This window comes from Vanacampus margaritifer, chromosome 17 (assembly GCF_051991255.1).
Source record: "Vanacampus margaritifer isolate UIUO_Vmar chromosome 17, RoL_Vmar_1.0, whole genome shotgun sequence".
Classification (NCBI taxonomy): domain Eukaryota; kingdom Metazoa; phylum Chordata; class Actinopteri; order Syngnathiformes; family Syngnathidae; genus Vanacampus; species Vanacampus margaritifer.
The window spans coordinates 20,390,154-20,415,699 of record NC_135448.1 but is presented as its reverse complement, the minus strand read 5'-3'; the positions used below and the strand labels follow the sequence as shown (position 1 = coordinate 20,415,699).

The following is a 25,546-nucleotide window of genomic DNA, read 5'->3' as shown; positions in this document are numbered from 1 at the left end:
TGCGAAGTTGACGGCCCCGCCCCCTCACAGAACGCGGAATCTTGATGACAAAAGGTCTCCGGCCTGACGTCACACCTCGCCTCGTGACGTCAGCGGCCTTTTGCGTCCACCTATGACCGATGACGTACAAGTGTGCAAGGGCGACACCTGCACATCGCTGACAGAACTACACGTGTTGTGCATTGCGCGACCTCTGACCCTGGGACGAGCGTGATGACGACATTAGTGAATGTACAATATTTTGGGCACATTGTAAAGACATCCCTCTTCCTTTTTTTTTCAGATAAACTCTTTTTGCTGCTGTAAAAGATTTTGTAACTGTGGTGCACGTGCCCTCGTGCTCGTGTTCGGGTGGGCGTGGTCTCTGGAGGACGGGGTCAGATGAGGTTGCCAGGCAGCTAGCAGCAGCCAATAGGGGGAGAGCTTGGCCAACGCTGCTTAGCAACCGAGGCAAAAGCGTGCAGCTTCCTGAAAGGAGGCGCCAGGGTGAACACATGAAGCGCAGGGGGGCTCTCGGGGACATCTCTTCAAGTCCTCATGAAGACATCGGGAAGAGATGAAGCAATGAAAACAAAGGGTGAGCTGAGCGCATGAAAACAAGTGGCGAATATGAATGATATCAATATTAAGAGGTGACCACGTAGCTGGGGATGAAAACATGAAAAGTGATAGCTGGTGAAAAGATGAAGAGGTGGAAATATGAAGCCATGAAATGAGACAAACACATGAAACATAAATGAATACATGAAAAGATAGTGAAGAGGTGAATACCTGAATAGATGAAGCTACAAAAAGGTGGAAAGAGAAAAACAAGTGGTGACAACATGAGGACTTGAACAGAAATGAAAACATTCTAGTATGAAGAGGTGAAAAGATGGTGAAGACGTGAAGTGGTGACGACATGAAGGATGATGAAGACGAGGCATGCAAGCATCGCTCTTGAACTTCCGGTCAGGGACGCATGAGACTTTGACTTTTGTGTCATTCTTTTATTGTGTGGACAAACAGGACAGGGAGTCGTCCAAATAAATTACTTTGACTGCCACAAGCTCGTTCAAAGCTTTCCTGGATGTCAAGCGCCATCACACGCCCGCTCCCTTTCTGAGCGGCCAACATTTATGGACGGCGGCCAATCAGATGCGGAGGTTGTGGCCTCATCTGCGGCCCGTTGGCTCGGCACCTTCCGGACCTTCCGGAAGCGCCGCAGAACGACAAGCAGCATGTGCAGAGATGACAAAAGTGTTAGCTGCGCTCCCTCCGCCGGACCTCCTCCTCACGCTGACGTCACTTCCTGACGCTGCCTCTCCTCAGCCTCCCGTGGGGCCCCGCCCCCTCATCCTGGGGGCTCAGCTCCACTTGCGAGAGGTCCGTGTCCAGCTGCGGGTCTTGGACAGGCTGCGGCGGCGGGTAGTCGGGCTGGTAGTAGCGGTAGGGGTCGTCCTCCTCTGCCTCGCCGTAGTTGGGGAAGATGTTGGACGGCAGCTGGACTGCAGGAACAGCGACGCCGTCACGTCACGCAACTCGCTCCAGCAGTCAGCGCAGTCGCACTTCCACGTTAGTGTAAGCCCCAAAGCAAGACATCACCAAGACACTTGAAGAGCTTTCCATTGGGTTAGTGGGACAGGAAGAGGAGGAGCAATTTGATGAGCGAGCGACAGGCCCACCAGCGCCTTTGAAGAAGAATGCGGCCGACTCCAGACACAAAACATCGCAACCTGTGGGCGGCCTTCACGTCGTACCTCCAACGTTGTAGCCCACGCAGGAGTTCTGGTCACAGTAGCCGGGAGGCCCGGCAGAGCCCACTGGGCCGGGAACCCCGGGGCGTCCCGGTGCTCCCGGATTCCCAGGTCTTCCCGACGAGCCCTGGCTGCCCGGTCTGCCCTGGCCCGGAGGACCTGCGGTGGGTCGGCGGGTGGGATGTGAAGACGCCACTTCTTAGTGTGGAGGACAAACGATCGGAAGGGGATTACCAGGTGGTCCCGGCGGTCCTCTTGGGCCTTGAACTCCCACACCAGCAGAACCCTTTTCACCCCTCTCTCCTGGGGGACCTGCGCACACGCATGGACACGCACGCTTGTCAAAATTCCCATTGGGAGTTGTCGGCTCATCCGCTCAACGCGCCGCACCTCGTTCTCCGGGTTGGCCATTCTGGCCGTTTTGTCCAGGGAAACCGGGCCTTCCAGAGGGGCCCTGTTCCCCTTGGGGCCCTGGGGATCCATTCCGACCAGGCTCTCCGGGAGGTCCCGGGACGGTGCGGATTGTCACAGACGAGCTGGGCGCGTGGTCCAGGATGGCGTTAAACTGAGCCATGTGACCTGCAACCAGCAATGCACCGGGTGGCTTTTAATAGGGCCGCGTGTCCGCACTCATTTTCCCCACGGCCAACTTGCGTTGCTAACACACTCACTCTGGATCAGCTGCTCGCACACCTGCCTGGCGATGGTCTGGACTGTGGCCGTCGACTGCAGGTCACCCTGGCAACGCAAAACCTCAAAGTCAAGTAAGCGGAGGAGAGCAAAAACAGCGGCAGGTTGGAGAGAGGATGGCGTACCCGTTCACCTTTGTCGCCCTTGGATCCTTGGGGGCCCTGCACCGAGAAGGAAAACATTGACAGCAGGAAGAAAACAAGAAAACGGTTGATTGGTCAACCGCTAGCAGCTGTTTGATGTTCAATGCTTGGACCCACCGGCGGTCCCAGTTCTCCCTGTTTTCCCGCAGGTCCCGTGTTACCGGGGGCCCCGGGCACTCCCGGGCTTCCCTGCGTTTGAGAAGAAAATGCACCAGCATCATTTATACCGCAGCATACAATACTTTGGATCGTTCCAAAGCGCTTACAATGGTTCCGGGGGGGCCCGGTCGGCCGGGGGGGCCATCTTTGCCCGACAGCCCCTGCAGACGAAAAAAAGAACGTGTGCGAGACTCAACAAAGCACGTTGACGACAGCGCGACTCACTCGGGGGCCGGGAAGTCCTTCTCTGCCGGGAACGCCCACTCGGCCGGCCACACCCTGAAACGCAGAGGTCACTCCGGGTCACCCACCGACCAGCCAGGTTTGTAAATTGCAGGTGTGTTTCATGACACCGGCAGCATTTACCTGCAGACCTTGTTGACCTGACTCTCCTTTCTGTCCTCGCTCCCCCGGAGCACCCTGCATGTGAACGCACACACACACACACTTACACATGTACTGACATGCGCAAAGACACACATGCTTGCACCTAACATGCTTTTAAAATGCACAATTCAGTATGTGTGACGTGTGACATGCTAGCATGCTTACTGGAGAACCTCTGATGGAGCGTCCGCTGGGCCCCAGTGGACCTGGGGCCCCCTGGGGTCCTGGTACTCCGGGCTCACCTACCGCTCCAGCAGGCCCCTGGAGGAAGGGTTGGATCAAGAACTGGACCTGAAATCCCAGTCTACATTTAGATCCAAACTCTCACCACTGGACCGGGTACTCCACGTTCACCTCGGGCTCCTCGTATTCCGGGCCCGCCCTAATTGAAAACAGGCAGGGTGTGCAGAATTCAGCGCGTCCAAATGCAAACAGTGCATGTGTGCGTGTGTGTGTGGCTCACGGGTGGTCCGGCAGGCCCTGGGGGGCCTTTGCTGTCCTGGGTGCAGGTGCAGGCTTTGGGCATGGCAGGGCACTGGGCCTCGTTGCGCTAGGTGGCGTTAGCATGATGAAGAGATCGGGCGGGACGACCGTTAGTTCTTAGCACGTGGCCACGCAAGCATGCAAGCGGACTCACCAAAGAAGGAAGTTCGCAGCACTGATCCCTGGAGGCCATTGAGGTGCTGCACATGATGTCGAACATCTGGAGCTCAAACTGCAACACAGCGACTGTCAGTGGCAGCACCAACCCCAACCCGACCCGGATCCGTTTGTGTCTGATTTGCTCTTACTGGTGCCGAGTTGTCCTTGCTCCCTTTGGAGCGGACCATCCTGCCCAGAACTTCCATCCCGGCCGTGCTGATGTTTCCCGCCGCCTCGATGGCCTTGCTGGACACGGCCTGGCAGTCCACAAGCACGCTGGCGCTGGTCTTGCTGATCACCACGTGAAGCTGCAGAGAGGACGCCGTTTGCTTGACTCGTTTTCTTCACTTGAGGATACAAAAGCCAAAGCCAGCAGCGGCGCCTGACCTTGTGAAAGCTTCCGTGGAAAAGTTTCTTGATGTGCGGACCCTCAAAGGTGACAGTCTGAAAATGACCTCGGTAGTCCTTGTTGAAGAAGTTTAACGTCTTCCCTCCATCTGCACCGTCAGGCCACACCAGTCAAGGGGAGCCACGACATTCGACAGTCATTGTGCACCAAAGACTCACTGTCCAGGATGACGCCCACCAGTGGCTCGTGGTCCTGGTCCAAGACCTCCCAGAGTGCAAAAGGCTCCTGGGGGGTGTCGGGCAGCAGGCGGAACAGCAGCGTAACGGTGTAGTCTGACGGAAGACCTTCGGGGTGGAGGAACCTGAGGGAGGCGGAGCGTGCTGAAGGTCACAACTTGCCGGCAGATTCCTCGCACCTGAGCTGAAGGACAACCTGGTTGGCTGCGCCAGGAGCGCGTCGCTGTGTAGGCGGAAGCACGGGAACGCGTTGAAGGTTCCGGGCTGCATGGAAACGCCGGCCAGGCTGCTGTAGTGTTCCTCCAGCAGACCGAACAGCTCCATCATACGGAAGCCTGGCAAACCATCCAGGAATTGTCAGTAGCTTAGATGGACGTCAAAGGCGAGGGACGTGCCGCCGCAAGATGCTTGAAAGTCTTACCAGGAGTGCTGCCGCCGTCCATGGCCACCAGAGGACATGCTGAGGACACAGAGAAATGTTCTTGAAGCACAAAGTCCTGATGAAGGCTGGCGGGCGCTCGCTCACTCACTGGCCGTGGCAGCTTCGCACACGAAGGTCACCAGCTTCTCTTCGATCTTCTTGACGGCGTCCAGGTCGTCCACAAAGAAGACGTGCCTGTCGCTGGGCTTGCTGGCGATGCTCACCAATTCGCCGTAGTCGGCGTCAGCGAAGCCGATGGCAAAGACGATGAAGCCTGTGGGGACGCCGTACGGGTTACGGCTCTGCCGTGACCTCGCCGCGAGGACCCGGGCTGACCTTCCATCTGCATCTCCTTGGAGACCTTGTTGACGTCATCCTGCGATCGGCCGTCGGTGAGGACCACCAGGACCCTGGGGACTCCCCTCCTGACTCCGCCTTCTGCCGTGAAGATGTTGTCTTTCATGTGCTGGATTGCGCGACCTAAGCAGACAAGACAGACTGCATCACTACCGAGGACAAGTCGAGCACAGGACGGGTCATGTCATCCGTCATGTGATCAGGTCTTGCCTGTCTTGGTGTTCCCTCCCTTGTAGGAGATTTTGTTGATGGCGTCCAGGAGGCGCTCCTTGTCGTCGTACGCGTTCAGCGCAAACTCGGTGCGCGTGTCGTCGCTGAACTGAGCGATGGCAACCTGCGGCGCATCGCACGTGGGCTTAACGTGTTGATCACGTGACTCGAGTGCAGCAGCAGGATGCGGCATTCCGAGGAAGTCCAACCTGCGTGCCATCAGGTCCAATTTGGTCCAGAGCCCCAGCGGTACTGAACAAGAAGCCGATGATCTTCAGGAAGTTGACGTCACCGATGCTCCAGGAACCGTCCACCAAGAACGCCAGGTCGGCCTTGGCTGCCTTGCAGACTGCACACGTGCCCGAATGTCGGCGTTGAGGCGACCAACACAACGGCAGCTTTTTTCAGCTCTTCCGCTTTCTTACTCTGCTGCCCCCTCTTGGCTTGCTCTGGTAGCGTGAACATGCACTTACCTTCCTTGGCAGGCGGAATTGTGGGTAGGGGGGTGGTGGTTGGCGGCGTGGTGGGCGCCGGGGTGGGGACCGCATCTGTACAAACCGTCATGTCACGTCACCAGAGCGCTCTGAGCCGTCGTCGGTCGCAGGCTACTCACGAGTCCGGCCGGTGGTGGACACGGGCGGACCTTCGCTTCCGTCCTGCAGTTGCGCGTAAACGCTGACCTTGTACGGCGTGTCGGGCCTCAGGTTGCCGAAACAGTGCTGGCTGGATCCTGCGCTCAGCTTGGCCTCCTCCGCGTGACCGCCTGACATCAGGAGCCTCATGACTAAAAGCAGCAGGTTCAAGAAGAACTTTTCCCCGCCAGCCGACCCCCACCCGCTGCACTTACCTGCATCTGCATTAACAGCATTCATTTTTCACTTTTCACATATACAGTACACAAAGGTTGGGTTTAAAAAAACAACAACACCCTAAATGAATTGAAATGAATGAAATCGATCCTTTGAACACGTCTTTTTCACATTCATGTGAAAAGAGAATTTTACTTCAATGCCTGAATGTTTCTTTTTTTGTATCTTGCTATTTTCTTAAAATTGACACCGATATCGTGTCAAGACTGACAATTGAAATAGGCACGCTTGTATTTATGTATCGTTGCGGTGCATTTTGCTTGTCTTCTACTTGAATGTCATCTCATCTGAAAGGAGTGTCCGGCTTGTTGCCAGTAGGTGGCGCCAGCCGGCCGACATGACTTACTGCTGGTGGATTGGATGACAAGCCTGTAGGCGCCGACGTGTCTGAGCGGCTGCCACTGAACGCACACGCCGCTCGTCCTCTGCTGGTAAACGTTCAGGTCGCTCACGGCCAGGCGCACTGCCGGGGCAGCGCCGCGCACGCGCATCAGTCAGGCAGCGTCAACTTGACAGGCGACAACGTGGAGACACTCACGCGTCCTGGCCCGGCCCGACAGCGCCTCGCTCGATCCGCCGCCGTAGGACGCCAGGACCTTGACGGCGTACTCGGTGCCGCTCAGAAGGTTGACAATCATCATGGTGCTCACGTCCTCGCCCACGAAGGTCTCCAGGGCGGGTCCGGCGGCTGCGGCGGGGACGACCAGCTTAAGACAGGCCACGCAAATGACGCCGGCGTCGAGCGGACCCACTGACCCGACAGCGGCTGGTACACCACGCGGAAGCCCGTCGTGGGAGAACCGGGAAGGTCCCAGCTGATCCGGAAGCGCTTGTACCACTCCTCCGACACGCGCAGATTCCTGGGAGGCAACAGTGGAACTGACAGACAGACGGAAAGAGAATGGGACGGACACAGAAGGTGAGAGAGACAGAGCCAGAGAGAGAGGACAGAAAGAGACCGACCGATACAAAGGCAAAGAGCGAGCGGGCGACAGAGTGAGACAAACGGGGACAGACAGGCAGACAGAGAAAGAGAGCGAAAGAACCAGAGACAGACGGGAGATGAAAGGGAGACGGGGAAAGAGACAGAAAGAAGGATGGGGACAAACAGTGAGACAGGACGAGAAAGAGAGAGACAGAATGAGAGCTGGATGACCCACACTGGAGCACGAGCGGCAGCGTTTTTGCACCCCCGCCCGTCACCACGGTAACCAACGTACGCGTGCGTCCGCTGGCCGTGACCGTCGGTCCGTCTCCATCCAGGTACACGGGCGTGACGGCCATTTTGTACTGCGTGTCGGCCAACAGAGGTTGTAAAACCAAACTGGTCTGCGTGGACGGAAGCGTCCTCTGACACGACAAAAAGAAAAGACGTCAGCTCGTCTCGAGCCGCTTCACTTGATCGACTTTGATGAGGTCTTGGTGTCCCTCCATTGCTGCTTAACTGACCTCTGACCTGATCTTAATCATGTGACGTCATCTTACCGTCTCTTGGTTGCCGTCCGCGCTGCTGTAGCTGAGGCGGTAATGGCGGACCTTGTGGGCGTCGGCCTGTTGCCATGACACTCGCAGGCTGAAGGCGCTTTGGTCATCAACGGTCAGGCCGCGCACACCGGAACGAGGTGCTGCAAGCGCAAGCGCAAGCACCGCGTCAAAGTGGTTCGACTGGGCGGGGCTTAACAAAAACCGGACGCTCACCTGCAATGCTGGCGGTTGCCGTGGCAACAGTGGTTGTTCTCTCCACTACAAATAACAAAAAGCAGCAAAACACATTTGCATGCGCACAAGTGCGTGCGTGTGTGAGTTTGTGTGTGCGCGGGTCGCACCCGTGTACTCCAGCAGCAAGACCTGCTCACTCTCCACCTCGTTCCCGTAGATGGCGCTCATGAGGACCTCGTAGCCGGTAGAGGGGCGGAGTCCACCGATCGTGTAGCTGTTTGTGTTTGCGTCGACCAGCACCTGCCGACACGCACATGCCGGTTGAAGGTTCGGCCCCCACGCTGCCTGTCCCCGCCCCCCGCACGCATGCACGCACGCCCACCTCGCCGCTGTCGCTGCCATCACCAAGGCCAGCATCTGCGGGCGCCCACCCGAGGCGGTAGAGAGCCACGTCGTCAGCGGGTGTCCGCCATGACACCCGGAAGCCGACGGTGGAGGCGTCGTGGCTCCGCACGTCCGCCGGTTCTGGAACGTTCCCTGTGTGTGCGTGGAACCCACCTGAGTGGAGTGTGTGTGTGTGTGTGTGAGACGTTGCCGTGGCGACCTCCAACCTGTGGAGAAACTTTGCGTGGCCGGCTCCGCTCGTCCCTCATCGTACGTGGCCACCACGCCCACCGTGTACTCGGTCAGAGGGCTCAGGTTGCTTAGCAACCAGCTGGTCTCGCGGCCCACCTCCACCTGCATGTGCACACCTCACGTGCCGTCAGTCATCATCATCATCGTAATCATCAGCTTCCAATCAAGCGATTTTCTGCACCTGGTTACTTTCCACGCCGTCGCTGCGGGCGTAAACGAGATTGTAGCCCGTCGCCTTCCTGGAGGCGGAGTCCCAGCGGAGGCGGGCGGAGCTGTGGCCCACGTCCGTCACTCGCAGATCGGTCGCCGGGAGCAGCGCCACTGCGCACATCACACACAGGCGTCCAATCAGAGCGCGGCAATCGCTGAGCCGTCAATCAAAGTTCCAAAACTTTGGAACGCTGCCAATCTTTTTCTTTGGATCTTTAATGAAAGACGACACCGAACGAAAGAAGCGCCGCCGTCGGCGTCAGACGCCATCACATCACGCCGCCAACACCTCGTAAAACTTCATGACAGGCTGAGCTGGCGAAAGACGGCGCCGCTCGGCGTGTTGAGACAAGACGCCCCCGCCGCCGCCACTTGCGCTTCTACGAAAGCAGCGAGTGCGGCCATTTTGACAACTCACGTGTGCTGAGCTGGCCGGTGACGGGGTCGCTGGCCTCCTCGCCGTACATGGCGTACACCGTCACCGTGTACTCCGTCGACGGCGTCAGACCCTCAAGCTCTGCCTCCTCCACGTCGGACGACACCTTCACCTGCGCGTGGCATCATCAGCATAGGACATCTTCAGGTGATGACATCACAACATGATGACATCACATATCCATGACGCCATCTTGCGATGACGTCATCCTTCCTGACACAATGTCATCATCTTCCGTCATGATGACCTCATTTTCCAGGTGACATCATCATCATCATGATACGATGTCATCATTTTCAGACCATGACATCGTCTCGCCAGCCAGGAGGACAAAGGTGCGTTTTGGTCTCACCTCCTCCTCATCGTCGGGTTCTCCCTGGCTGAGCGGCGCGTAGAGGATCATGTACCCCGAGGCGGCGGGGGCGGCGCTCCAGCGGACCCTCATGGTGTTGTGGGTGGGGTCCGACAGGTCCAGGCGCTCCACGGTGGGCAGGGCCACTGCGGGGTCAACACGGCAAGGTTAAGGTTGGCCTGCTGGCTTTTGGCGTCGACGTTTGGGTATCGTCCCACGTACGCGTGGTGGCGCTCCCTCTCAGCGCCTCGCTGGCGGCGCTGCGGTAGACGGCGAACACGGCCACCTGGTACTCGCTCAGAGAACTCAGGTGCTCCAGCAGAACGCTGCGCTCCCACCCCGGGACCACCTGCAAACACAAGGTGTCAGCGCCGCAGCCACCATCTTGCCGTCGGGCAGCGTTACCTTCTCTTCCGGCCTGCCGCCACTGGCCGGGTAGTAGACCACTCGGTAACGCTCCACGTCGCCGGCCGGCGCCGTCCACGACACGCGGAAACTACGAGCCGTGATGTCAGAGGTCACCAGGTCTTGGGGTGGAGCCACGCTTTCGGGCGGGGGGGCAGCGCCGCCTCCGACTGCAAAACAAACAAACCCGCTGAACTCGCTGGACGATACGGCGGCCATATTGGATGTGTCAGACCGCTCTTCAGCTTCACTCAGAATTGTCTATAACAAACCTTGACATTAAAGTGAGTGAAATATTTTGTGACTTTTTGCCGTCCAATGATGTTCTCGCTCAGTCTGTGAGAAAAGTTAGCTTAGCATCAAGCAGATCATCAGAAAGGTGAGTTGTTGTTTGCAGGCACCTTTCACCACCGTATGAGGAACTTTGGAGTATTAAGTGTCCGCGACGTCATCAATTATGCCGGAGACACCGTCGCCCTCGCGGCGCCGATTCCTGGGAACGGGTGGTCCCCGCGTTTCGGGGGCCGGGAGTGTCTGGGAGTTTGGGGACCGGGGTGCGGCAGGAGCTGGGTTGTGGTGGGTGGCGGGTGTGGGTGAGACGTGCAGGGAGCGGGGGGAGGGGGCTGTGGGCCTGCCATGTGGGCCTGCCGTGTGGGCCTGCCGTGTCCCGTTACGCTGCGTCGGGCGCGGGCCGTGTCGGGAGGTGTGCGCTTCGGGCTTCTCCGTTGGCTCTCTGGCCGGTGGCCCCCGCAGAGCTCGGGGGGTTGTGCCCTGGGTGCTGCCGCAGCCTGGGGGGCCCAGGGGGGCTGTGCTTGCCTTGTTGGGCCGAGGCCACAGCTCCCCTCTTTGGTGGAGGTTCTCATGCATGCCAGATCCACCACACCAGCATCTACTGAAATTCTAACTGAATTTGCTTCACCCACTGGTCACTGAATCAGTGGAGGCTTGTGTTTGTGGGTCTCACTCAGCCTTCCTTCCTTTAGTCTTTCCTCTGGTCTCCTGAGGTCTCCTTAATCTGTTGGAATTGAGATGTTTCTGGGGTTGGTGGGTGGTAGGTGGTGTCTGGTTGGTGCTGGCTTTCACTTTGTTTCATCTTTCTTTCCGTTGATCCTTCCTCTGGTCTCCTGACAACTTCACGACTGGTGGTTTGGGATTTTTAACAGGTTTCAGGTGAATTAAAGAGCACAAGCTCAAACGTATGCACGCACGCACGCATAAAAAAAACTAAAAAAGCAAGCGATGATCATGACATGTTGACTCGGGAAGGCTGCTGAATGAATAATACTGAGCTCTCAAAAAAAATTGCAATTATGCTAGCAAGATGGCTGAATTCAATGAAAATCATTGTTGACTTGCAAATGACTTGCCACATCCAACATGGCGTGGTCATCAACGCTCCCACCTGCCAGCTGCTCCAGCGTGTGGCAGACGCTCCTGGTGAGAACGTCCACGATGTCGCTCATCACGTCAAAGTCGGCCACGTTGTAGACGTGCGTGTCGGCGGGCGGCGACGCGATGGCCTTCAGCTCGCCCTCGTCCGCGTTCTTCACGCCTGCCGGCAAGGAAGGAGGAAGGAAGGGAGGAAGGGAGGAAAGGAGGAAGGGAGGAAGGGAGGAAGGAAGGGAGGAAGGGAGGGAGGGAGGAAGGAAGGAAGGGAGGAAGGAAGGGAGGGAGGGAGGAAGGGAGGGAGGAAGGGAGGAAGGGAGGGAGGGAGGGAGGAAAGGAGGAAGGGAGGGAGGAAGGAAGGAAGGAAGGAAGGGAGGAAGGGAGGGAGGGAGGGAGGGAGTGAGGAAGGGAGGGAGGAAGGAAGGGAGGGAGGGAGGGAGGAAAGGAGGAAGGGAGGGAGGAAGGAAGGGAGGGAGGAAGGGAGGGAGTGAGGAAGGGAGGGAGTGAGGAAGGGAGGAAGGAAGGAAGGGAGGAAGGGAGGGAGGAAGGGAGGGAGGAAGGAAGGGAGGGAGGAAGGGAGGGAGTGAGGAAGGGAGGAAGGAAGGAAGGGAGGAAGGGAGGGAGGAAGGAAGGAAGGGAGGGAGGGAGGAAAGGAGGAAGGGAGGGAGGAAGGAAGGAAGGGAGGGAGGAAGGGAAGGATGAAGAGAGGAAGGGAGGAAGTCAGCGCCACCTAGTGGGGATCCGTTGGTCCGCCGACTCGTACCGATGGCGAACACTCGGATGCCGGCGTCCCTCAGGATCTGCGCGGGTGGCGCCACGTCGTCCTGGGACTTCCCGTCCGTGATGAGGATGGCCACCTTGGGAACGTCGGCTCGGGATCCGGATTCCGCTTTGAAGCTGTTCTCCAGGACGAAGGTCAGCGCCAGACCTGCACGGAGGTCCTGAGACGTTTTCAAAGTGCTAGCATGGGAGGCTACGTTAGCGCAGCTAGCGCGTACCTGTCAGGGTGTTTCCGCCTTTATACGGCAGGTTCCGGACGGCGTCCACCACGGCGGCTTTGGTCACGTGACTGTTCAGGTGCCACTCCACCCTGGGCTCGCCGCTGAACTGCACCAAGCCTGCAAAAAAGCGTCACACAGCGGCTGGCGTGTGACGTGGGAAGCGCCGGCAAGCTCACCGACGCGCGTGTGCTCCACGTCCACCGCGAAGGCCTGGACCAGGTTCTCCAGGAAGCTTCGGACCAGGCGGAAGTTGGTGCGGCCGATGCTCCACGAGCCGTCCACCAGGATCACCACGTCGGCGGCGGACGGCGTGCCGCACGAGAACCTTTGCTCACCTGAGCATCAAATGTTGAGTTAGCGACTTTCAAAATGCAAATCAAACCTTTTGCAATTTTGCATTGAAAAAAAAAAAAGAAAAAAGCGAGACAAACGCTAAAACTTGTACGTCCGCTGTAAATGAGGTCACAGTCAGAAAAGCAGAAGGTCGCTCGTGTCACACTTGAAAGCAAACAACAAAATATCATCGCCACATTCTCATCTTTGTCTTCACAATTTGACTTTTGTTTTTTGTGACAAACGCACGCGCCCGTTTGTTAGCTGGCTTCTCGTTATTAAGTGGCGGGCGAGCCCAAACGTGTCCCGGACGTCTTCAGGCGAGAACAACATCAAGTTTAAAAAATATATAGTTTTTTTAAATTGTGAGGGGGGGGTATTTCAGTCACGCCACTGTCGTCATCACACAACGGCAAATTGATTGGGCAACTTTTAACAACAAATAGCAGAGCAACTTGCAGGTTGGCTGTGGGGCGTTCAGGTGCAACATTGCGCTCGTTCCACGCCCACCGGGTCAAAGTTGAGCTTCTTGCGATTCCTGCCGCGTTCCAAGAGCTCGTCCCAGCGCGACGCCCGACACGACGCCACTTGTTTTATTGCCGAGCGATGACATCATACTTTTGACATTGCTCAAAGGCTGCGGAATGTTCTTCCGTTTTTCCGGTTTTTTTTATATGGACAAAATATGTGCTGGGAATTCGTTTAGACTTTTCTTGAAAAATAGAGAAAAGCTTCACAAAAATTTTGAAGCACGCACAACCGAGTCATGTCTGCCATCTTGTGGCCACGTGACAACATCAAACCACACAAATTATTGTACAAAATATTTTTTCTTCTCAAGTCTGTCCAAGGCAGAAGGGAAGAATCGTCGAACGGCGCCGACGTGCGGGGACAGGTCTTCGCCACCGCTTGATTGACAGGTCTCCGGCGCAGACGGGAGCCACGCCCGCCGGATCCGACAAGTGCCGACAAGATGGCGTCGGCGCCTGGCCCGCCGCTCGCAGTCTGCCTTGACATACGAGTGCCACAACTTGCTGCTTTGGGACGGATGAGCCCTTTTTGTCCCAAATGGAGTTCGGAGCGAGCGATCTTCAGACACGCGCAACCCACAAAAGATGGCGGCCAGCAAGCACTTTTGATGGGGAAAATTCATTTGATGACGCACGCGCAACGTTGACTTACGAGCTTGATCACGTAACAAATTCAACTTGCAAGTCAAGTCACGCTCGGATTTCCTGACATGGCGTCACTTCCTGGTGTGATGTCACAGCAGGAGGTGACATCACTTCCTGCCCATCTTACCTTCCGTGATGGCGTTGACGTGCGTGGGGCCGCCATCTTGTGCGCTTTGGGACTGAAAGGTTTCCCGTCCTGACCGCTCAGCTGAACCCAAAGAAAAACAAAAAGCTGGCGAGCGTGGACTCTCAACAGCGACCTTCGCCAATTAGCGCCTTACTTTGGTGTTTGGCCAGCAGCGGTTTGCTCCTTAGCGCCCCCCTCAGGGCAAACACTTTGAAGACGTAGTCCCTGCTGGCGTCGAAGCTGTCAATCAGCAGCTCGGCGTCCTCTTTGGCCACGCCCACCTGCGTCTCCTCGCCGCCTGTTGGCACGCGCACGCTCGTCACCTTCACGCGCATGTTTTGCGTGCCTGCGTGTGCGCGCTCACCGGGCTGCGTGCTGTAGGCCAGCACGTATCCGTCCAGCGGACCTTTGGGCTCCTTCCAGGACACCAAAAGTTGGGTGGGACTCAGCACTTTGCTCCGGAACCTTCTCGGGGAAGACACTGAACGCCAGCGACACACGTGACCAACGCACCACGACCAACAACACGCACGTCAAGAACACATCAAGATGGACGGACATTTTGGAGGGAGAAGGCGCTCAAGCAACCCCCCCCCCCCCAAAAAAAAAAAAAAGACAGAAAGAAAAAGAAAATGGCAAAAACTGCCAAAATGATTCATCCAATGAATAAAAACAACCGCTGCACATCTTTGTCAACTATGAACAAAACTTTTTTTCATGCAAGGCAACGAGGCAAACGAGGCAGACGCTCGATCGTGCAAACGCGCCAGCGAATGTATGATCACGTGAGGATGAACACGTGAAGACATGATGATGATGATGATGATGAAAACTGACCTTGTCCCTGTGCTCGCGCAACGTGGGCGCGCATCAACAACAGCAAGCCCAAAGTGACCATCCAGTGGCGTGACGTCATCGCGAAGCCACACTTGACTGGAACGATACAAACAAAAACAAAGTTGGCGGCAAACGCAAAGTAACTCTTCGCCAAACGACTGGCGCCAAAGTTGCGCCGCGCGTTTCCCTGACGGACGCAGCAGGCGTGCACGCGCGTTTGCCAAGCTTCCGGTCGCTCGGCAGAACCCCAATAGGCGTACGGTCCGCTCCGCGCGTCCTGCTGCACTGAACCTCAACCCGACCCGGCGCAGTGCGCACCAGCAGCGCCGGAAGTGCTTTCAAAATATCACGGTGACGTCCCCCTGCTGCGGGTGGTCCTCTGGCTTTCAAAGGGGGCCCCGGGCAGGTATTTGTTTTACTTTGCAGGTAAGTCGGTGCCACTTCCTGTGTGCGCGTGTGAGTGTTGAGCTTCACGCGTGCTCGTCTCTCGAGTCGGTTGGGACTTGTTCGCACTTTGCTTTGCTTGTTTTTTTTGTCTGTTCTTTTCTTCCTCGCCGTCACGGCGCCCGAGGCCACTCATTCCGAGACGTAAGCCCCTCCCCCCCGCGGCTCGGACACGCCCCCACAACGCTCATCACCACAGAATTTAATTTGGCATAAAAACATCTTCCAAAGAAAAAACGGTGACCAGTGTTGAAAGAAATTAAACAAAAATAAAAACAGATGTCTTCAAACTTGTTCAATAAAGCTGGTTTAAAAAAAAAAAATTCAAACTCGCAAGAGGCAACATTTGTCTTCTTCTTGTGAGCAATAAGACTTTTCGTCCGTTTTGGGAGGTCTTCAACTTCCCCACTTTGCAAAAATTCCACATTTCAACTCTTCTAATTTGTCTTCTACTTCGCTGAAGCAACAGCGGCCAAATAACAATAGAAGAAGAGTGTGTCGAGTGAAGGCAAAACAAGCTCAGGGAAGCAAACTAAAGTCGCATTTTGTTTCCCGACTTGTGTAAAATAAACACATTTAGAGGATCAGATAACGGCTCGTTCTCCGTTTTTCGATTTCCAACTTTAAATGACTCGTTCCAGTTCAATGGCGAGAGCAACACTGCCTCCCCGTGGACGGAGGAGGACAAACACGTGAAAAATCTCAGCTTTATTTGTGTCAATCATTTTGAGACAAATCTGTCCCTATACGTCATGTGACATATGAAATATTAGGAAAACCAGCTGCTTGCTTGTTTTCTTCCTTCCTGACTTGATTTCTTGCTTCTTTGTTTCCTTGCTTCATCATTCCTTCTGCATTAAAAAAATATATATATATATTTTTAAACAAAAAGGCAAAAATCAAAATCCTCCAATCTCCACATCTTCTAACTAACTTGAAACGGTTATGCTTATTATGCCTACCGCAATATTTTTTTTTTCAAAATGTAAGGCAAAAAAAAAAAAAAAGTCTTTTTTCCAGACAGCTTGAAACTATTGAAATTGTAAAGTTGCAGAGGAATTCCAGCATTTTCACAAACCGCATTGTGGAGTGACGCGACACGTTCAGCAAACGTACAAATAAAAATACAAGCCACAATCGTGCTGTAAATGCGACTTATTTTTTTCTGTTTTTAATTCAGTCAATCTGCGTTCTATGAAAAGAGATCGTCACATGAGCGGGCGTCTCATTTTACTTCCTCTTCACGGCAAACGAAAAGCAAAAAAAGACAGGAAAACAATTCACTCATTGTTGGCATCTTGTTTAGTTTTTCTTGTTTGCTTTTTGACAGTTGGGTCGACTTTTCACGCCGTCAACGTTATGTTGAAGATAGAACACGCAGAGAATAAAGAACAAGTATAAAGTGCAAACGAGAAACAACACAAACGGGGGGGGGGGGGGGGGGGGGCGGCGCTCACATTAAAAGCATGCAGGACATGTTGTCATAGCAACACACAAACAAAAGAAGCGTTGAGAGAAGTCGATTCTCACATTCGCCAGTCAAAAGTTCACGTCAATCCTACTTCCTGCCTCTTTCTTCTACTTCCTGTGTCAAAGTGCACAATGTTACCCGATTACCGATCTTGGCCTTGTGGATTTCTCCACCGACGATCATCTTCCTCCAAACACGCCTGCTGTGTGAATGCGAAGCGCCAAAAAAGAAAACGCGCTCCATCAATAGCATTCCATGACACCAAAAGTCACTTCCTGTCCACCTCAACGCTTCCACTTCCTGCCACGCCTCCCCACCATCATCACGCCACATTTCCCCCAAAACATATCATCATCATCATCATCATCACGCCATAAGTGATGTTAGTGCAAACAAACGTGTGAGCTAAGCTAACACGCTAACAACAACAACAACATTTACTGCATGAGAACATTTTGCCCAACATTGTCACCACCAGCAGCCATCAGTCCAATGGAGGTCAAAAGGTCATGTGATCAGTCGCGGGGAGGCGGGTATGAAAATACACACACACACACGTACACACACGTGTAAATAAATACACACACAAAGTGAAAGATGACAGAAAGCGTAAAGGTCAACGCAAAAGAACAAACCCAGAGCAGGTTCTGACCCGTAGCTGGCCCCTCCCAAATACTACTTCCTGTTTGGGCTGAGGAGGGGGCGTGTCCTACAGACAGATGGACGGAGGAGGAGCCACAGCGGAAATCAAGTGCGACGGGAGCTCGGCTTCATTCATCCTCGCCATCGCCGGCCGATGCGGGATTTCCGCCGGTGAGAAGGATGAGGGGCAAAAGGGGAGGCGGCCTTCAGGGGCTGTCCGCCGCCCCGTCCTGCTGCCTGAGAGCAGAGGAAGACGCCGACGGCAGGTTGGCGTCGACGGGCGCGAGGGTGATCTCCACTTGAGTGGGCAGATTCTTGTTGCTGTTGGGTCGGGGCGCCTTCTGGATCACCTCCACCATTGGCGGGCGAGCGGACGGCGCCAGCTCCCACCCGGCGGTCCCTGCGTTCTGGAAGAGCAGCAGCGGCCGGGCCTGGCGGTCCGGCTCGGGCGGGGCAGCGGCGGGCGTGGTCGCGGGCAGCGCGCTGAGAAGCAGACCCGGCGGCTCTCGGATGACCAGCTCCAGCACCGACTGCGAGGCGGACGACGACGCCTTCTGGATGACGCCGCCCGTCATGGAGGTGATGACGGGGCCGTGGGGCGGCGGCTGAGGCGGGGCGGCGGGCGGGGGGCAGCGCGTCCTCTGGCCGCGGTTTCCTGGGTCTCCCGCGTTTCCGTTTGAAGGGAGGGGCCGCCGAAGCGCCCGGCGTGGCCTCTGGGGGGCGCTTGGCGGCGACCTCCCGCCCTTTGTGGAGCCCGGACGCGGGCAACGGCGGCGCTTTCTCCCGCTCGTACGACAAACAGCCCTGAGGGACGATCATGAGGGGCAGCGGGCCGCCCTGCTGCTGGGGCAGCGTCGCCATGGCGATCACCTTCACGCCGCCGCTGGCCGGGCCGCCCGTCGTCCCGGAGGCGCCCGAAGCGTCTTTGGGCGCCAGGGAGGGCGGCGACGAGCGTACCGGCGGCAGCGGCGTCTTGTCCGGGCTGCGAGGGAGGATTCGGGGAAGCTGCTTCATGTACGCCTCCACCTGTGCCTCACGCACACGCACACGCACACACACGCACACGCACACGCACACGCACACACGTGATTCTACTTCAGGTACGAGTAACACGACTGGCCAACAACTCGAATGTTTTTGTTGCAACATTTTTGACGAACGTTGCAAGCGAAATCCACACTTGACAAACGTTGCCATGACTGCAACTTGCATTTGCACGATTGTAGCGCCCCCGTGTGGCCACATTGCAGATGGCGCAGCACCAAATCTATCCAATGCAAGCAAAATTCGTCTTGACATTTTATGGAACGACATCAGAGCTGCATGTTTTGATCGCTGGCAGGATTGTAGCGTGTTACTTTTCTGATCCAAAAAGATTTGTTTGTTTAGGAGGCCCTTCAATAATGAAACTTTTTTTTCATTTCCTTCATTTGGCAGAAGTTGCCGTATAAAACGCGGAGACGAAATGAAGATGGAAAGCGAATCGTACCAAAGAAGCAAAGTGGCCGAGACGTGACGGCTTTCGGCGACCTACCGCGGGCCGCAGAGAAGAGACGGCGGGAGAGGGCGGAGCCTCCGGCAGTAGCGGTTTGGCCGAGGGCGCCGTCTTGTCAGCGGACGGCAGCTTCAACACCGACGTGGAGGCGGAGTCTCCGCAGTCCCTCTGAGGAAACAGGAAGTGGTGAGCGGCGACGACAGGAAGTGAGGGTGGCACACTGATCTGAATATACGACTGGATAGCCGATACACACCCATGCAGGCCGTTGAAGCCACGGGGCGGCCATCTTGCTCCTCCCATCTCACGAGCAGACTACTGTATGAACTATACGGTATACGTACACATTAGACATATGCAGCTCGTAGGCAGTTCGTGGGCAGTTCGTGGGCGGTTCGTAGGCGGTTCGTGGGCGGCGTGCTCACGGTTTTTTAACAAGTAAAACAAAAAGCAACAAGTGGACGGCATGTGCTGCTTTGAAAAAAAGAAAAAGGGCTCTGCTTTTTCTTTTGCCGCTTAATTCCTTAGACCCCAATATTAGATTTGGACGAGGCATCTTCTGTTGAATTAGTTTTAATTCTTCATAAAAAAGTTTCCTCCAGTAAACATATATTTAAGGCAAGTTGTAAAATGTCTGAAGTCCTCTTGATTATGTTGAACAAATTGAAAACTGTTTCTTGGAAGTCTCAACTGTCCCCCAATTTGGATATTGTAAATGTAGGATCGTGTGGCGAGAAACATTTCTTGGGAGGAGCAATATGGCGGCCTCAAAAGTCTTGGCCTACGAGCTATCCAGCCATAGATTCAGACGAGCGGGACGGCAGGCGGCCGTCGGGCTACCTTGAGGTCGGCGGGGGCGTCGCCCTCGCATTTGGACGGCAGGGGCGTTTTCTTGATGACCTTGTGAGGCTTGGCGGGACCTCCTGCGACACGGCGAGGACACGGTGAGCCCACAAAAGAGGTCAAGGCGCACACGCGGACGCACACGCGGACGCACGTACCTGCGAGCGCCGCCGACGCCACCAGCTCGGCTTGGCTGCATCGCGGGTTGACGATGTGCTCCTGGATGAGGTAGCGAGCGATCTCCACCACCGTGTCGAAGGAACGCTTCAGGATCTTCTGCGCCCAATCGCAGATCAGCTCGCACGCCGCCTCCGTCACTTCCTGCTTGTACGTCTGCACCAACTCCGTCAACTCCGCCTGAGCGCCGGGACAAGAAGATGAGGGAGGTGCGTGTGCGTCAATGCGCGTGCGTGCGTGCGTGCGTACCGGGTCACTCTTGAGGTCGAGGTTGGGCAGCAGCGGCATGTTGAGGACGGTCTTCCTCCTGATCCCGCTGTAGCAGTACGTGTCGCCTCAGCGGTTAGGGAAAGCTCACGCCACACGGTCACAACACAGCACAAAAGGAGGCTCGGCTCGGCTCGGCCCGGCCCGGCTCGGCTCGGCGCGTCGCCACGGCAACACTCAAGGATATTTGGACTGGCCTCTGCCCCCGAGCCGTCTGGCTTTAATGTTGGGGAAAATGTCTCGGATGATTTTTCCAAAGTTGGCGGCGCTCAGCGGCCGATGCTGCAGGTTGTCGCAGTAGCGCCTGAAAAGGGCACAGGATACTCAGACGGCACGGCCAACAGGTCACGCTGCGTGTGTGCGTGAGCGCGCTCACTTGTAGGTTTCGTAGACGTCCTGCTTGGGCAGACATGTGTCCGAGTGCTCCTCCAGGTGGCTGCGGATCCAATTGCAGGTGTGAAGTTGCTCAGACGTGTTGAACAAACTGTCGCCTCCGCCGCTGCGCACACACAGTTAGAAGATTGTTTTTGAGGGGCGGGGCAGGAAGCGCGGCAGGAAGCGCGGCAGCGGCGGCGGCGGCAGACCTCTTGTCGCAGGCGCCGAGGCCCGAGGGCAGCTGGAGGTACAAGTAGAGCTTGTCGTTGTCGGAGAAGCGTTGAACATCTTGCTGTCAAACAACACATTATGATGTCATCGAGTGCCAACGTGCTTTGAGATTGTGCCAACGGGGCACCGGCATGCGCCAACCACCACCGTCGGATGTGCTTCTCACCAGGATCTGGTCCACTTTGGCCTGAACATTCTTTCTGCAAGGGAAGGCAAAGAGAAGGTGAGATTGTTGGACGGCGTTTGCGCTTGAGCTTGTCCCACGACGTGCGCCCTACGAGATGTTGGTCTTGAGCTTCTGCAGCAGCATGCTGGGCTCCGTGTCGCCGTCAGGCGCTTCCGCCTCGCCCTCCTCGCTGCCGCCAGGGTGGCGCCGGTGCTGCTCCTCCAACATGTGGCCCGCCGACTATGCGGTGCTCGGGAGCACCATCTGAACACAGGTGGTTGATCTTCATGCATTCAAAAAGACACGCTTGCACGTCAACTTTGTAAATCACAATTCCTCCACTTGCTTTGCACTTGATAAAGAAAGAGGAACGTTGACTCGCGTGTCCTTGAGCCCATCCAGTTGACTTTGGCCCAAGGGTGCGCTCACGCCACCTGGGCTAATCTGTATAGGCCCATTTCACACACACACGTACTATGCATGGTCAAGCCCCCTTTGGCCGCGGGAACTCCTGGAGCCCGGCCTGCGCTCACATTTCAAACAAAAGTGTAAAAATAAAGGAAGCATTTGGTCAAAAATGTGATGCATTTCAAGTTTTCGTTCAATAGCGTCGCAGTTGACACATTTGTATGAAGTCCGTCAACACACAACAAGTATTGATGAGCGTTGCTCAACTCGTTAGCACTGAGAGATAATGGAAAGAACGAGTGGTTTGTTGCGAGTGAGAGGCCGCCGGGCGACATTTTGCCTCCCCGCTAGCCGAGCCACTTCCGCCGCCCGGCGCGCCGACACCGGTACGGCCCCGGGCGGAGGAGGCGAAGTGACGCGGAGCTGCCTGCCGCCATGTGTCGGCTTCGTTAGCATCGAGCTAAGCGGCTAGCCGCCATGCTAGCGGACCGCCGCGGACACAACACGAGCAACTCATCTTCCGAAATATCACGTCACGAGCACACGCACAAAATGGACAACACGACGACATCAGAAGACGAACGACGACGACGCAGACGTTTTTGCCAGGCTAGCTAGCGAGCGCGACTCGTTGCTACCAAATAGCATAAACTAGCATGCGACGAAGCGCGCCCTTCACTCTTTTCCGGCTCAAATCGACTTTGAAATCATTCCCAAAGGTGGGCAACGAGTCGCGTTGTTAGATTGCGACAGCACAGATGACGAGCGTCACTCTTAGGATTTTAAACAAGAAAAGGAAAGTACCTGAGCCAAGATACAGCAAAAAAAAGCCCTTGAGATTATTTTGTGATTGGACGACTCTGTTATGTCTGCCTGACTACAACGCGCACGTCCATTCCCATTGGTGGGCGTGCGCTAACCTGCCTGGATACCCAAATCTGGCCGCATCCTATTCGTCGAAGCTTCACATTTTTCTGACGGAGATTATTCGGATTGGACGACGTCGTCTGGTCTGCCCAGTTACGAGACGAGATGATTTTATCTCGGCTATTCTGCATGGCAACAAACACCCAAAAATCATCACGGCAAAAGATTTGAATAATTGCTCCTAAATGTGTATGTCTGGCAAAATTGAATGCAAATAAACTTCTCATTTGATAAGTCAATATTCACACATGTATACTTAGAACAGAAAAACTGGGCAATGTTTGGTTGAACACATTTATTGGAACAATACAAAAGTAACAAGAAACTAAACATTTGCATGAGAGCAGAGAAACTGAAAGTGTTGCTCCCCCTGGTGTTCATTCGAAGCCACTGTGGACAGACAGACAGACAGAAAGAAGACCAAACACAAACGCGTACTTATTGCACCAATAATTATTTCTGGTGTTTGACACTTTTGCCACCTTGGTTTGCTGCGGACAAACCAGACGAGACCTTTGACCCTTACCTGACCATGTGAGCAATATCCCAGTTGGTTTCGGAAGACAGCGGGCCCACAATCTCCACGCCCTCCTCGGTCACGATGGCAACCTCGTACTGACAAAAGGACAACCGTGCTGTGATGTGCTTCAAGCAGGAAGTCATCGTCGTCGCTGTGTTGTGGAACTCACCCTGTTGTAGGAGCGAGCGTCTCTGTAGTACAGAACCTTGAGGCAGCGGTCCACCAGCTCGCGGGCTTCCTGTTTGCTCACCTCCGCCTTGTTCTCCAGCGCCTCCCGCATCAGAGGCTGCACGCGCACACACACAGGTCAAATAGGCACCAAAAGAACGTATCCTGGGGGGCGGTGACTGACCTGAGCCAGGTAGGCGCCAAAGCCGGTGGCCACTGTGGGGGCTTCGTAAGCCACGCCCAGCTTGTCCACGTAACCCAGGAAACTACAGACAAACGCAACGTGTTTGTCTTTATTCAGATGGCGGCTGTTGTCGTGTTGCCGACTCACAAAAATCAAAATGACTGCAGAAAACAAATGACGGCACAAAGAGCAGTCACAAGTAGATCAAGCTGGAATGTTCGATAGCACTTTTTTCAGACCCATACTAACCTGACTACTCAACTCTGTAGTAGTCATTGATACCGATACCACTAGTAGTTTTGATACATAAAATGTCCCCCTGCAAAAGACACAAAGACCTTTTTATCCCATTTTCCCTTAAAACCGCATGGAATTCATGTCAATTTCCTATTGTTTTCATTTCTATTTACGGATGATAAAACGGCCGTGTGAATACCGATACCTTGAAATAAGGCCAAGTATCTGCCTGATACCGATACTACACGTACTCGCACATCCCCATTTCAAAGCTTCATACAACAACAAATGCATGCGATTATTTTTGTCCCCAAAAATGCTATTTGTACAATTTAAGAATCAGCAACAGAAAGCGGCCTGCGGCAGCGATCCGCCGCGCATAGCTGGCCGACGTCACGTCTGACCTTTCAAGTGGTCACGTCAAGCGGAATGAGTGAAAGTTAGCGTGGATGTTGTAACAAGTATAGTCGGGAAAGTCGCGGCTGTGGAGTTTTTTTTTTTGTGTGCGCTGCATGTGTGCAAATGTTCCACTCGAAGCCAAGTTTGCCACGGGTGCCGTCCGAGCGAGCGAGCGACCGACCTTTGTCCGCCGTAGAAGCCGCCGATGACCACGGTGTTCCACAACGGGTTCATCTTACTGCGCCGGTTGTACATGACCCTGGTGAGCCAGGAGTGCACGGCCTTGGGGCTGTAGCTGTGGCCGTCCCCCAGCAGCTCCTCGTCGATGCTGGCGGGAGGAAAAACAAAGCTCACGTCAGATTACGCTTGATTTGTCATGGTCACGCTCACCGCACTTGACACGTACACCATCTGCTCCATGACCTGCTTCAGGTACTGGTAGTCGGCGTAGTCGCCCGAAGCGCCCAGGATGGTGCTGTTGTTCACCTGGACAAAAACAAACATTCACAAAATGATAGTCATTCAAATTTGTGTTCTTTGAAGTGAATACAAATAAATAAAAATGCAAGATTGAAGATGCATTTCTTCAGCAAGCCCTGCGTCATTTCACTACTTTTTGCAGTCATTACTTTGAAGGTTTGTAACTACAGCCATCCGAGCTGCCAAGTGGATCTTTTGACTACAAAAGGTCATCTGGTTTCACGAGGAAAATGTGACACAGATTACAAAAGAGAAAAGTCATCATTTCATTCAAATCAATATGTAGTGATGTGACAAAACGGAGCAATTTCAAGCAGAATGTGACCAGCGGAAAAAAGTCCAGTGTGCTGTCACTGAAAACTTTACAAAAAGTCAAACTAAGTTGACATGTAAAAGTCATAGTGCAATTTTGGTTCATCTTGAAATGTCAACTTCATGGAAGTTGTGTACCGATGTTGGCGCATGCGCGCACACGTCTCACGATGCCAAGCGTCACCTTCATGAGTCGGGAGATGTTCCGGAACCTCGCCAGGGAGCCGTACGAGCCCAACATGTCGGCCGCCATCACCACGCCGCCCGTGAACTTGACCGCCAGCACCGACGTTCCGGTCACCATTGGGGTCCTGCGCGTCACATCTCAAGACAATTAAACATGTCTGAAGCATTGTGCAATAATCCGCCATCGACGACACAAGCAGGTTTCAAAGAACAATAAAAAGTGACTCATCATGACCTGGATTTTATTTTGAATTTAACATTTGTGTCTACCCGCCCATGACATGTTTAGGTGTCCGTACTATAGAAATGAAGTAGAAAAGCGACTGACACGATGAGTGACAATCTGCGTGCTAACGTTAGCGCGCTAATCCTACGAACAAATATGAGCAGAAGACAAAGTCCACCGTTCACATCAACGGCTCCTGCTCACATGCAACGACGCACAATTCGCTACAAGTGTTGTGGCAGAAACGTTTAAACGTACAGCAGAGAGCCTAATCAGTTAGCTTAGCATCAGTTAGCTCGACGATGATGCAGCAGCTGGAGGCGCTCAAAGCGAAAGTTAAACTGCTTCAAATTGAAAACGAGTTCGGAAACGAGGAAAGCTTAGCGCTCACAGCGTGTGTCGAACCGGACCGCCAGCCGAACTCTGGCCGCTGCCGCCCCGGAGAGAGTAAAAGGCGCCCGGTTTCGGTCCATTCTCCCACAAGTTGATGTTCAAGCCGCTCGCCATGTTGGGGAAATCTTTGCCGGAAGTGACGTACAGGTTGACGAGGCTTGTTGGCGAAAGGCGAAGGTTTTTGTTTCCCGACTTCTTGTCCTTTAAACGAACAGCTATAGTAGAAAATTATACAAAGG

At 54.9% G+C, this 25,546-nt stretch overlaps 3 protein-coding genes across 5 annotated transcripts; all 3 read right to left on the bottom strand.

Moving 5' to 3' along the window:
• Window positions 1-974: 974 nt before the first annotated feature.
• LOC144036846 (collagen alpha-1(XIV) chain-like) lies at window positions 975-15,321 on the bottom strand. Of its 3 annotated transcripts, XM_077547746.1 has the most exons (47): window positions 14,757-15,312; window positions 14,284-14,400; window positions 14,074-14,217; window positions 13,920-14,000; window positions 12,461-12,619; window positions 12,282-12,401; window positions 12,047-12,211; window positions 11,300-11,449; window positions 9,898-10,067; window positions 9,715-9,841; window positions 9,493-9,638; window positions 9,123-9,252; window positions 8,676-8,815; window positions 8,470-8,596; window positions 8,241-8,395; window positions 8,026-8,158; window positions 7,898-7,942; window positions 7,685-7,824; window positions 7,420-7,549; window positions 6,956-7,078; window positions 6,738-6,887; window positions 6,546-6,662; window positions 5,944-6,093; window positions 5,804-5,878; window positions 5,540-5,679; window positions 5,331-5,454; window positions 5,100-5,243; window positions 4,873-5,037; window positions 4,764-4,802; window positions 4,539-4,677; window positions 4,325-4,467; window positions 4,145-4,254; window positions 3,907-4,065; window positions 3,753-3,830; window positions 3,579-3,665; window positions 3,444-3,497; window positions 3,281-3,376; window positions 3,095-3,148; window positions 2,954-3,007; window positions 2,836-2,889; window positions 2,687-2,758; window positions 2,552-2,587; window positions 2,408-2,474; window positions 2,127-2,315; window positions 1,971-2,048; window positions 1,740-1,895; window positions 975-1,487 (listed from the first exon to the last, which is right to left on the bottom strand). In XM_077547746.1, exons 1-47 carry the CDS (start codon window positions 14,833-14,835, stop codon window positions 1,285-1,287), a joined length of 5,514 nt encoding a protein of 1,837 aa, XP_077403872.1. In that variant the 5' UTR covers window positions 14,836-15,312; the 3' UTR covers window positions 975-1,284. The 3 variants fall into 3 exon arrangements, 2 of the variants coding, with proteins under 2 accessions (XP_077403872.1, XP_077403873.1); XM_077547747.1 differs by lacking the exon at window positions 13,920-14,000; XR_013288740.1 differs by lacking the exons at window positions 975-1,487; window positions 1,740-1,895; window positions 1,971-2,048 and having other exon boundaries at window positions 2,235-2,315; window positions 2,560-2,587; window positions 14,757-15,321.
• A 1,163-nt stretch (window positions 15,322-16,484) lies between these two features.
• Window positions 16,485-22,072, bottom strand: rfx5 (regulatory factor X, 5). The gene is given in 11 exon segments (XM_077547751.1): window positions 16,485-17,945; window positions 17,947-18,339; window positions 18,848-18,976; window positions 19,649-19,731; window positions 19,810-20,008; window positions 20,078-20,156; window positions 20,283-20,399; window positions 20,472-20,594; window positions 20,680-20,762; window positions 20,868-20,901; window positions 20,980-22,072. Coding segments are annotated over 11 exon segments (1,782 nt in total). The 5' UTR covers window positions 21,096-22,072; the 3' UTR covers window positions 16,485-17,519.
• Window positions 22,073-22,482: 410 nt separating this feature from the next.
• Window positions 22,483-25,473, bottom strand: psmb4 (proteasome 20S subunit beta 4). The gene is made up of 8 exons (XM_077547753.1): window positions 25,306-25,473; window positions 24,687-24,813; window positions 24,117-24,196; window positions 23,892-24,038; window positions 23,075-23,156; window positions 22,892-23,008; window positions 22,729-22,817; window positions 22,483-22,592 (listed from the first exon to the last, which is right to left on the bottom strand). The coding sequence occupies exons 1-8, from the start codon at window positions 25,419-25,421 to the stop codon at window positions 22,580-22,582; spliced, it is 771 nt and encodes a 256-aa protein (XP_077403879.1). The 5' UTR covers window positions 25,422-25,473; the 3' UTR covers window positions 22,483-22,579.
• Window positions 25,474-25,546: the final 73 nt, after the last annotated feature.